This window comes from Pseudorca crassidens, chromosome 10 (genome assembly GCF_039906515.1).
Source record: "Pseudorca crassidens isolate mPseCra1 chromosome 10, mPseCra1.hap1, whole genome shotgun sequence".
NCBI classification, from domain to species: domain Eukaryota; kingdom Metazoa; phylum Chordata; class Mammalia; order Artiodactyla; family Delphinidae; genus Pseudorca; species Pseudorca crassidens.
In genome coordinates this window covers 60,753,205-60,765,508 of record NC_090305.1, presented here as the reverse complement: position 1 = coordinate 60,765,508, position 12,304 = coordinate 60,753,205, and the positions used below count along the sequence as shown (strand labels likewise).

The 12,304-nt window shown below is 47.5% G+C and overlaps 1 protein-coding gene across 8 annotated transcripts in view; it reads left to right on the top strand.

Moving 5' to 3' along the window:
• The window catches only part of GASK1A (golgi associated kinase 1A), a 91,694-nt gene that overhangs the window by 61,868 nt on the left and 17,522 nt on the right, over positions 1–12,304 (top strand). For 5 of the 8 annotated variants that reach the window (XM_067753893.1, XM_067753892.1, XM_067753891.1 and 2 more), the window contains 2 exons: positions 8,235–8,421; positions 10,245–11,540. In XM_067753893.1, coding sequence (XP_067609994.1) covers positions 10,308–11,540 — 1,233 coding nt within the window. In that variant the 5' untranslated portion in view covers positions 8,235–8,421; positions 10,245–10,307. The remainder of the gene's footprint in view (positions 1–8,234; positions 8,422–10,244; positions 11,541–12,304) is intronic. The other 3 variants (XM_067753897.1, XM_067753894.1, XM_067753889.1) reach the window with 1 other exon arrangement.

The following is a 12,304-nucleotide window of genomic DNA, read 5'->3' as shown; positions in this document are numbered from 1 at the left end:
GTAGTTGTGGCACACGGGCTCAATAGTTGTGGTTCACGGGCTCTAGAGCGCAGGTTCAGTAGTTGTGGCGCATGGGCTTAGTTGCTCCGCGGCATGTGGGATCTTCCCGGACCAGGGCTCAAACCCGTGTCCCCTGCATTGGCAGGCGGATTCTTTTTTTGTTTTTTGGGGTTCGTGGGCCTCTCACTGTTGTGGCCTCTCCCGTTGCGGAGCACAGGCTCCGGACGCGCAGGCTCAGCGGCCATGGCTCACGGGCCTAGCCGCTCCACGGCAGGTGGGATCTTCCCGGACCAGGGCACAAACCTGTGTCCCCTGCATCAGCAGGAGGACTCTCAACCACTGCACCACCAGGGAAGCCCTGGCAGGCGGATTCTTAACCACTGCACCACCGGGGAAGTCCCCTAGGCTTTCTTAAATCCCCAAATCTGAAAACACCTTACAGCCCCTTATGTCCTAAATAAAATGCAGCCAAGTGGGTGGAAAGAGTTGAAATTTCAATTTCTGTTAAAGTTCTTGAAAAATAAGTTTTATTTTGGCTGAACCCTTTGCTGAAACAATTTCTTGAATTGCTTTTCGTATTTTCATGAGGGTGTGGCGAATTCATTTGGCTCATAGATGTCTGCTATCTTGAAATGTAACATTCTTCTCTATATTGTTTTTAGAGCTTGTATTTTCTGGGGCTCTCCCCACTGTTTCTTTTCTTTCCCCGGAATGAGAACCATCACTTTCTGAGACCTCATTTGGTCTTCCTTTCTATCTCTAGCACTAGCTATTGCCATTGTTCAACCAGGAAGTTTCCATCACATCACAAGGTTACTATGTGCCTGAAGTTATGCTGTGGAAGCTAAGCGGCAGAACCTGGGCAGAGAGCCATGGACTCATTTGCTTGGGGTGAATGAGATTCAGATCTGAGCCTTAGGAGAGCTTCAATTTATCCCCCATCATGAACCTTTAGACCCCGTCTCTGCCATAAATCCCCCAAGGCCGAATACCTGTAGTGCCTTTATGTGTTCAAAATGCTTTATTTCAGGTGTGCCAAGGAGAGCATTTACTTGGGCAGATTAAGGAAAGGTGAAGAGGTAATGAAAAGAGATTTTCATTTTTTTTAAAAAATTGAGGTATAGTTGCTTACACTGTTGTGTTAGTTTCAGGTGTACAGCAAAGTGATTCAGTTTTATATATATATATATATGTGTATCTGTATGTACTTTTTCAGATTCTTTTCTGTTATAGGTTATTACAAGATATTGAATATAGTTTCTCATTGTTTATCTATTTTAAATGTAGTAGTGTTATCTGTTAATCCCAAACTCCTAATTTATTCCTCCTCCCACCCCTTCCCCCTTTGGTAACTGTAAGTTTGTTTTCTATGTCTATGAGTCTATTTCTGTTTTGTAAATAAGTTCATTTGTATAATTTCTTTAGATTCCACATATAAGTGATATCATATGATATTTGTCTTTCTCTGTCTGACTTACTTCGCTTAGTATGATCATCTCTAGGTCCATCTGTGTTGCTGCAAATGGCATTATTTCATTCTTTTCTATGGCTGAGTAGTATTCCACTGTATATAAGTACCACATCTTCTTTATCCATTCCTCTGTCAATGGACATTTAGGTTGCTTCCGTGTCTTGACTATTGTAAATAGTGCTGCAATGAACATTGGGGTGCATGTATCTTTCTGAGTTACACTTTTCTGCGGATATATGCCCAGGAGTGGGATTGCAGGATCATATGGTAGCTTTGTGTTTAGTCTTTTAAGGAACCTCCATATTGTTCTCCATAGTGGCTGTACCAATTTACATTCCCACCAACAGTGTAAGAGGGTTTCCTTTTCACCACACCCTCCCTAGCATCGTTTGTAGACTTTTTGATGATGGCCATTCTGATAGGTGTGAGTTTTGATCTGCATTTTTCTAATACTGATTAGTGATGTTGAGCATCTTTTCATGTGCTTTTTAGCCATCTGTATGTCTTCTTTGGAGAAATGTCTGTATATGTCAGATATGTTCAGTTTCCTGGCTACAGTCTTGAGAGTGCTTGAGCTGGAAGGAACTTGGGCGCCATCTTCTTTTGGACGGAGCAGGAGACATAGAACCTGCGTGGTTTTGAGTCAAGCCCTAGGTTTAATTTGAGGGTAACAGATTATTAGAAACCCGCTTCTAATGTTACCTCTCAAGTACGCCCAGAGTTGAGTGGGTCAAATGGTGGCATTTTCTCACTGATATTCTTCTATGTAATAAAGTAGAGCATGAAACACAATAAATTATTTTCATTTTTAAAGAAGAATAAATGTAGCCTGAAAACGTTTTATTTTCCCTCAACTTGTCCCAGTGCAAAAAGGCTGTCACCTACCACTGATCTCACTCAAGCTTCATTTTACAGATGAACTGACCAATCCCAAAGAGCTAAACCTTTGAGAGCAGGGCCCACCCCTGAGACCCAGTGCAGTCCTCTGGAATCAGGGCTGGAGCAGGGGCTGTGGGTAGCAGCCCCTTTCTAGAGTGACCCAGTTATTAGGTCACTGGCTCTGGAGCCAGATGGCCTGGGTTCATGTCATGACGCTGTCCTCTGTGAAGTTTGGGTCGCCTCATTTCTCTATGCTTTGTATTCCTTACCTGTAAAATGGGTTAGTAATCCTCATATCTACCTTGTAAGACTGGCATACAGATTAAATGAATTAATAGAAGTAAAGTTCTTCAAATAGTCTCGGGCTCATAGTGAACACTGAATAAATGTTAATTATCATTCCTTTGGGTTTCCCCTGCCTAGAGATTGGCTGGACCAGAAATTACAGGGGCAAAATTTCCTTTCTTGTCTTGAAGTTGCTGATGTGGAAGGAAAATCACAGCTCTCCAGTGGAGCTGAGCAAGGGGCCTGGCTGGGTGGTGGCCTAGGAGACAGGCAGCCTGGGGTTCTGCCCACAGTAGCACGAACAATTCTGGCCTCCCAGGACCCAGAGATCTGACTGAGAGAGGGACGCCTTGTGCCTGGAGGGTCCGACTGGCTGTGCCTGTCGCCTTTGCCCCCAGAGTCTTGGGCCAGCCCAGCTCCCCCTGCCTAGGGCCTGATTCTGGGTTCACCCAAGAGAAGCAGACTTTGAGCAGGTCTAGCCTGCAGTGTTACTCACAGGACCAACATGTGGTTTTAATCCAGCCCTCTGAAAATATGCTTACGTATTCCCTCTCACCCGAGCCATGGTTTTGTTATGAAAATTATTTAACTGGTCTTTAAAAAATGGAACAGAAATTCCAAATTGCAAAATCTCTGCCAGTCTCACCCAGAGTCTGAGTAGTGATAAATCAGTGATCAGCCAGTGGGGGCTGCTAAGTAGAGGGCAGAGGTCGGGGGATGGAACAGAAGGGGCTGTCACACCTTCGTGATGACTCCAGAACTAGAGCCAAACTTGATTCTTATTACGCACACACATGCACACACACACACGCACACACACACACACAGCCCCCCATGTGGCTTTCCTCTGCCCCTTCTCCCACCCAGGAAACTCCCACCAAGAAACACTGTACAAGTGCTTTGTGATTCTGTCTGTTGTGATGGGGAGAGGAACATGCGATCTCTGTATTCTCCCCACCTTCCCTGCCCTGCATGTTACCCCACCTGCCAAGGCAGTTCAGTGGAGGACCAGGTTTTCGTTGTCTTTTTTTGATATCTGGGAGTTGAGAAAAGATGGCTTTGCCTCTGTCCCTGCCAGCTCGTTCCTGTGCAGCAGCTGGTGAAAGTCATATTTGATGAGCCTGGGATGTCAGAGTTTACAGCAGGGCATTCTGGGAGGTAGTCTGGGAAAGGGAGAGCTGGTGCCCCAAAGTGAGGCCAAGTCCTGACTAATTTTCCCAAAGAAGAAGAGCTTTCCTTTTCCTGTGGCCCTTTAGAAATAAGAAAAAGTCTCCTGCTGGTGGTTACAGTACTAACTGTAATCGAGCCCTTTTCTCTAAATGTTCTAGTTTCTCAAACTGTGTCTGTACAAAGGCCACCAGTGTATGTTGGAATTTTTCCAAAAAGTTCTTCTCAAAAGACCGCTCTGGTTTTCATTTGACAGAAGGCATCCTCCATGCCATCTGCCCATCTCATGGGGGAAACTGGTTCACGGGATGTGTCCGTGACCAGGTTGCACCATCATCGTCGTCAGAGTCTGTCATGCATCTGTAGTGACACCACTATGCCCTTATTAGTCAAGGGAAGGGCACTACATTACTAAACTGCCTTCCTGTTTTCTGACAAAGGGCACACATTGAGCCCAAAAGAAATCACCAAAGGATCTGTATTAGTTAGGGTTTGCTGTGATCATGCTGCATAGCAAACAGCCCCACAATCACAATGGTTTACAACAATATACACCCTGATCTGGGTTCCAGGGCTGTGGGTATGCTGGGCCCAGTAGTGGGTGGCTGGGTTAGGTCCAGGCTGGGGACTGGGTTCAGGTCTGCTCCAGGTGCCTTGCCTGGGACATGCTCCTGTCTTGTTGGAAGACAAGTTTGCAAGGTGGCAAACACCACACAAGCACAGTTAAAGCCTCCAGTAGGACGTGGCCTGTGTTTTGTCCACTTATATTCCATTGGCAAAAGCAAGTCACATGACCGACGTCAAAGACAGTGGGTGAGGAAGTGTATTCCATCTTCAGTGAAGCCATGGCAGGGTGAGGAGGAAGGAATAGTGAACAAATGATTCCATCAGTGGGGACTTCCCTGGCGGTCCAGTGGTTAAGACTTCTCCTTCCAATGCAAGGGGTGCAGGTTCGAACCCTGGTCAGGGAGCTAAGATCCCACATGCCTCGTGACCAAAACAAAACCCAGAAGCAGTATTGTAACAAATTCAATAGAGACTTTAAAGAAATGGTCCACATGATTCCAAAAGTGACACTGTCTTTCACTTCATGTTTAAGAGCTGCCTGCACCCTGTATGGAGGGAGGCGATGATGGGGAGTTTGGTGGCGGCTCCTGTGTCCAGCCCAGCACAGCCCACAGCTTCTCAGTGGACCGGGCTCTTTACTACTCTCCTGGGTCCCCTTCCTACAGTTATTAGGGAAGCCAAAATCTCAGTCTTTTCCTTTTAGGCCTTGTGCATACGTCCTTCTTGGTTCCCACCCTTTCTCTCCTCAACTTCCCATATACTTTTTAAAAAATTTTTAATTTATTTATTTTTGGCTGCATTGGATCTTGTTGCTGCGAACGGGCTTTCTCTAGTTGCAGCGAGTGGGGGCTACTCTTTGTTGCGGTGCGCGGGCTTCTCATTGCAGTGGCTTCTCTTGTTGCGGAGCATGGGTTCTAAGTGTGCAGGCTTCAGTACTTGTGGCATGTGGGCTCAGTAGTTGTGGCTCAAGGGCTCTAGAGCGCAGGCTCAGTAGTTGTGGCACGTGGGCTTAGTTGCTCCGCGGCATGTGGGATCTTCCCGGACCAGGGCTTGAACCCGTGTCCCCTGCACTGGCAGGCAGATTCTTAACCACTGCGCCACCAGGGAAGCCCTCCCATATACTTTTAAGCCAAGTGATTCCTTCCTGTTCCATCCTGGATTATCTTTGGATGGAGCCTCTGCAGGGCAAGACCCTTCTCACTGCCCAGGTGGCCTCCTCCTAATTTATGCTTGTGGTTTTATGATGAAAGAGTTTCTCTTTCTGGCTCTGCCTTGAGCTGTACTCCCAAACGTCCCCATTGCAATATGCCAAAACCCAGGAAGGGGTGGTGGTGGAAAATTTTCAGATCCCAGAAAAACAGAGGGGGTTCGGAAAGTGGGGACAGAAACCCTGATCCCACCATGTAAATGTACCAAACTATGTAGTGGGTCCTTTCTATATTTTGACTCATTTTTTTCTCATGTCAGTCTCTGGAGGGAGGAATTATCTCATTCTCGCCCATTTTATAACTGAGGAAATGGGGCAGAGTGGTTGTGTATCTCACCCATTGTAACTCAACCCAGAAGGGCACAAGCTAATCTAGAACTCAAATGTGTCTTCCCCAAAGTTTTTCTGGCTACTCGCTTTTTTCACCCCGCTTCCTCTGCAGCTGTGAGTGGATGTGACTACTGGTCCAGTGGGCATCTTTTCTGAGAAGTTAAGGGGGGGAGTCTTGGTGAAAGGGTGGAAGGTGAGATTTGAGGAGGGAGGAGAAACAGAGCAAACTGTAGAACCAGACACCATTCTCCTTTCCCTACTGCCACCAGCGTCGCAAGAGACCGTGCGTGTGTTTTGGATGGCAGAATTGGGGGCGGGTTCCACTGGCCAGTGTGTAGCAGTGGGGTCAGTTGGGCTCCACCAGCAAACTTTCTAGTACATCATGCATCATTCCCTTTACTACTTTCTCTAAAGTGCTCTTTATTATTCAGCTGAATATTTCTCTTCAGAGGATGTTTTTACAGTTCAATCAAAGCAGCTTTTCTTTTCCCAAAAGCTTTGCTTGTGTGGCCCTACAGGGACATCTGCTCATGGCCGTTTCGAACCTTTTTCTCTGCGCAACTGCACAATTGCCAACTTTCCCCAGGTTGTCTGAAGCCAAGTGAGGCCTAGAGAAGGATCAAAACAGTCTGTCTTCTTGAAACATTTTTAAAAGATGATTTATTTTTCCCTAGTGGTATCCAGAACTTTGAGAGTCCAGATTGTGAATCCAACTTGAAAACATAGTTTTCTTTTTATTGTAGAAGGCAAAAACAAAACCAAACAGATTCTTTGTCCATGGCCATTTCTACTTTTAGTTTTAATTAAAAATACTGGTATTCTTGCCAGCTGTGTGACTCTGGGCAAATTAGCACTCTGGACCTTTCAGTTTTCTCATCTGTAAAATAGGAAATTGAATAATTCCCATTTCCCTACGTTGTTGTGAGGATTAAAGGAGATAATAACTCATATACAATTGAAAAGTTAACATCAATAATGGGGTCTGCAGTTGGTTGAATCTGGGGATGTAGAACCCATGATTATGGAGGACCAACTGTGTTATCTGGGTTTTTCACAGTGCTTATCTATGCATGTATTACACGTATGTGTGTGTGTGAAATAGTAATAAAGATCATATTAAAATATATCTAATAAAGACAAAAATTTAGACTCTCACCTCAAAAGGATCATCAGCTAAAGGTGTCTTAGGGGGAGACAAAGATCATCTGTTTTATAGAAAAGAGGCTCAGTCCCACTGGGCATATCCTGTGGCATCATATAGGATACTTCTCAGAGTGGTCCCTTTGAAGGACGGAGGCTGGGCATTTACCCACTGACTTTTGTCACCTATGTGTTGAGGGTTGTCCCCAAAGGTGTTAATTTCCTCTGTGCCTCCCTGAGAGTGGGCAAGAAAGCAGGGAATGGTTCCGGGGCTTGAGGTGGGAAGCTGGCAGTGTACAGAGGGATTGTCCACTGTAGGGACAGCTGGAATCAGTCGGGGGCCCAGGGGAACATAACAGAGGGTACAAAAAGCATACTCTATAGAGAGGGGGCCCCTGGAACCCCAAACAGAAATTGGAGGAGCCCTTCTGAGGATTTATCTGAAGGAAAAGAAATCTTGAAGAGATATCTGCACTCCCATGTTCATTGCAGCATTATGCCCAATAGCCAAGACATGGAAATAACCTACATGTCCTTCAATGGATGAATGGATACAGAAAATGCATACATGTATACAATGCAGTATTACTCAGCCATAAAAAAGAAGAAAATCTGCCATTTGCAACAACATGGATAAACCTGGAGGACATTATACTAACTGAAATAATCCAGACAGAGAAAGACAAATACTGTATAGTATCACTTGTATGTAGAATCTAAAAAAAACAACAAAAAACTTTCAGCTATAAAACGAATAAGATCTGAGGATCTAATGTACAGCATGGTGACTAGCTAGTATTGTATACTTGAAATTTGCAAAGAGAGTATATCTTAAACATTCTCACTACACACACAAAAAGTTCTATGTGAGGTGATGAATGAGTTAACTAACTTGATTGTGGTAATCATTTCACAATCTATACATAAATCATCATGTTTAATAATTTAAATATACACAATTTTATTTGTCAATTATACCGCAGTAAAGCTGGGGAAAAAATGAAAAAAAAAAAAAAGGGAAGGAAAGGAAAGAATTCTTAGGGCTCCTAGGCAGGGTAAAAAGCCAGTCTAATCTTAGATTTCTCCACAGCATCATTTGATGTTAGAAAACTGTGGAGCAGAACCTACAAGCTATTCCAAGAAAGAAACTGTGAGCAGTATTTTATATCTTGCCAAACTTTCTTTCAGGTATGAATGCTATAGAAAAATAGTTTTGAACATGCAAGAACCCAGAGACTATTATACCCATGAGTACTTCTTGAGAAAATTATGGAGTTTTAACTTCAGTCAACCAAGAAATAATGGAAAACTAGGGCAAAAGGGGACAGGCGTATGCAAAGAATATGTTTAACTGAAGAACTAAGACCGAACAAATGTGAGTATTGGAGTAATAGAGTAGAAGGGACATGTTTTATATCCTAACAATATAGAAATGACACAAATAGAAAACTTTGGAAGGTGAATGAGGGAAAAGTGGGAGAAAGAACAAACATGCTGTTTGTGAATAATAGCTGGGGACCAAAGAATATCATTTAAAGTTGACAAAATACAGTAGAAACGTAAGCATTTTAAATTGTACAATGGCAAACATTAAGAAAGATAATACTAGTGATTAAAATTGAATAGCAAAAGAATGGTAGGGAATGGGGGGAAAGGAAATAATCGTATGATTATTCTTACTCGGGTTTAAGAGCTACTGTTTAAAGAACTAGACATTTAAGGGCATATAATCATAAAGGTAATCATTAGGACCCAGATCAAAATTTCCTAAATGTTATAAGAAATATACACCCCAAAGCCAAAGTAAACATAACTGCAAACATAGTGGAAGGCTTCAAAAATTATAAATACAAAAAATATACCATAAGATATTATGACAGAACAAAGACTAAACGTGTATGGAATCTCAAGTGATGGAAATGGGCTAAATCCACCCAGTGAAAGAAGAACAGAGAGCTGGGCCAGCTCAGGACTGGAACCAGAAGCTTCAGGAAGCTGGGCAGGTGCTCCCTCCTGTTTGGGTTTCTGGTTTGCAGCTGTTTCTTCTCTCTCCCTGCAGACTGGCTCTCAATAGCATACGGCCGCTGCTGTCATCGTTAGCTGGGCAGCCACGTGCCCCTGATGTCAAGTGCACGAGCAGAGCAAGCCAACCTTGCTGACTCGTCACAAGCCTTTGTTCCCGGGGCAAGGTTGGGGCTGAGGAGCGATTTGGCCCAGTGTAGATCAGGGTCCAGGATGGCCCCATCAGCTTTGGTCAGGGGTCAGGGTGCCTGGACGGATGTAGCTGCTGGGGTGTTGGAGGGGATGGAGATGGCGCCTCAGGCTCACAGTTAGGGGGGCTCCAAAATACAGTGGCTTAAACAGCTCTTGCCAGTTCTGCTCCCATGGGGTCACGCGAGTTCCCAAGTTCCTTCCTTCTGGTGGCTCCACGGTGCCCAAGCAGCAGAATCACCCGGAGAACTTGTTAAAACACAGGTTGCTGCGCCCCTGTTTCTGATCTAGCGGTTCCGGGGTAGGACCTGCGAATTTGCATTTCCCACAAGTTTCCGGGTGATGCTTATGCTGCTGGTGCAGAGATCACGTGCTGAAAACTCACTGCCCCAGGGTGTGTCCTTGCCAAGACGTGTGGAGCTGCCACTGCCACACCTGTGTGCCCAGAGAGGGGAAAGCCGGGGCAGCCAGCCTCCTTTTGGCTGCTTTGGGCCATAGGCAAGGACTTAGTCCCAGGGTCACACTTGGCTGCTAGGGAGGCCGGACAAGGTCATCTGTAGCTGGGCGGCCGTGTGCCGCAGAAAAGGGAAGAGCGTGTTTGTGGGAGACGACTGCAGCTCCGCAGAGTGGGATCACGTGGAGACGAAACGACAGGGGCCCACACTTGGTGGTGGGGGAAGATGGGGAAAGGCTCTCAGTGCGTTTGCTGACTAGAGTCATCATGGCAGTTTACTCAGAGAGGAGAAGCCTAGTCTGCCTGCAGGCATCGGCCAGGGCTGTCCTGGGGACAGAGCAGGCTGAGCTTTGAGGCAGGAGCGCAGCTGGCTCCCGGGCCTCTCGAGGACAGCTAGGCGTTACTCCACCTGGCTCTGCTCTTTCCCCTCTTCGTTCACCCACGATGTTCCTTCATCCACCGTCCTGTTGTCTTGTGGGTTAAGGCTGATGTTTTCGCAGGTCTCAAGCTTTTTTTTCTACCCCATCCCCCAGGCATCTTGGCTCTGGAGAAAGCTGCGTGGCAAGAGGCGGTTGGTGACGGCATTCTGCCTCTTAATGGCTCTGTCTGTGGTGGCTGTCACCCGCTTCCCTCCACAGCACCCAGCCGCCAGCCCAGACCCTGGTCCCGTGGAGCCCCAGCAGGTAACTGGTGCCCCTGTCCCCCAGAGCAGGCAGGCTCTGAGCTCCGGCTGGAGGCGGCGGGCAAGAAACCTGAGGTTCCGGAGAGGCTGGGCCTTGCCTGGGAGCTCCATCCTGGTGTGTGCTGAGGAGCAAGGCCACGGAGGGAGCGTGGACAGCAGCAGGCAGTCCCCAGGCATGGACAGCAGGCGTCCAGGGAGGGTCAAGAGGGGCATTACTTTGGCACCTCCAGGAGATCTGAGACTCAGTACCCGGCATCTGGTGCTCCTGAGGGCAGATGAGGTCAGGGGTCCAGGAACCAAAGACCTGGACCTCCCCTGGCACAGTGGTCCCCTCTGGGAGGCACAGAGCGAGACGGGCACCCCAGATGGCCCCCTCGCAGGGCACAACATGGCAGCATTACAGACTTGGAGAGCTACTGCTGGACCGACCCTCCGGCCTCATCCAGCAGAAGGCGGGGATCTGCCAGGACTGAGGAACAGAGCCTTGACTGGTGGACGACAAGCAGGGGGTCCCTCCCCGGCCACGGGGGCTCGTCAGTGGCCTGGCTCTGTTGGGGAGCTGCAAGGATCTGTGTGGTGTGACGCTGAGATCCCCAGGCTGTCGAGTGGCTTGAGGACCAGCGAACAGGTGCCCCCGTGGCTCACAGAGCAGGATGTACAGACCCTCCAGCTGCTGGCGCAGGGGCAGGTGGTGGGCAAAGCCAGGGTCCCTGGCCACGGGCAGGTGCTGCAGGTTGGCTTCTCCGCCAAGGGTGCCCTTCAGGACCTGTCTCCGGGGCTCAGCCACCTCTGCTCCCAGGGGCTCTGTGGCCTGATCAAGAGGCCTGGGGACCTGTCTGAGGTCCTGTCCTTCCACGTGGACCGCGTGCTGGGGCTGCGCCGGAGCCTACCTGCCGTGGCCAGGCGCTTCCACAGCCCCCTGCTGCCCTACCGCTACACGGACGGTGGCGCAAGGCCCGTCATCTGGTGGGCACCCGACGTGCAGCACCTGGGTGATCCAGATGACGACCAGAACTCGCTGGCCTTGGGCTGGCTGCAGTACCAGGCCCTGCTGGCACGTGACTGCAGCCAGCCGGGCCAGGCCGCATGCCTGGGCATCCACCGCACTGAGTGGGCACGCCTGGCACTCTTCGACTTCCTGCTGCAGGTAAGTGGGTCCAGGCGGGGAGGGGGTGGGGAGCAGTGGAGGTAGGGGATTTGAGGTGAATTGAGACGCCGGAACTGTCCACCTGAGGATGGACGGTGACTTTCCCCCTAGTCCTTGTCTTTTGATCACCAAGCACCCGTTTTTGTTATTTTTCTGCCTCTGAGTTCATTCATCCATTGGTGTGCTGGAACGAGCTCATATAGGCTCACAAGAATTTCAGGAATTTTATGACCTGGCTGTGAAACACAGGCGTTATTAAAATTTAAATTATATAAACTCACAATATAATAAGTTATATTAGAAACAAAGGTAATAATACTCTGAACTCATCGCTTCATAATTATTTTACATTGTACTATTATCTGAGCTCTTGAGGTTTTTTGCATCTACCTAGTAAATACTACATAATGATGAGTTGCTGCATATCTCTTGCTAGCTCCACATTCATCCATGTTGGTAGCTTGAAATTGGCCAGCGTAGGAGTATTTACATCAAGGGAATCAGCAAATGCTACACATCAGGACTCCTCCCTATTCCCTGAGAGCTGGTTGTTAAACATTTATCAGCACGCTACTGTTGGTAATGTTTTATCCTTGAATCAAGTAGGATTCAAGATGGTTGCATAATTCGGAAAAGAAAGTCGAGGTGGAGGAGAGATAGAATGGGAGAGGGGAGAGATAAAGGGATGATAATGGTCCAGCTTGGGCCCTGAAGAATGAGAAGGAAGCCACAGGGCCAGCTGAGGCCTCTGCTGGGCCAGGAGT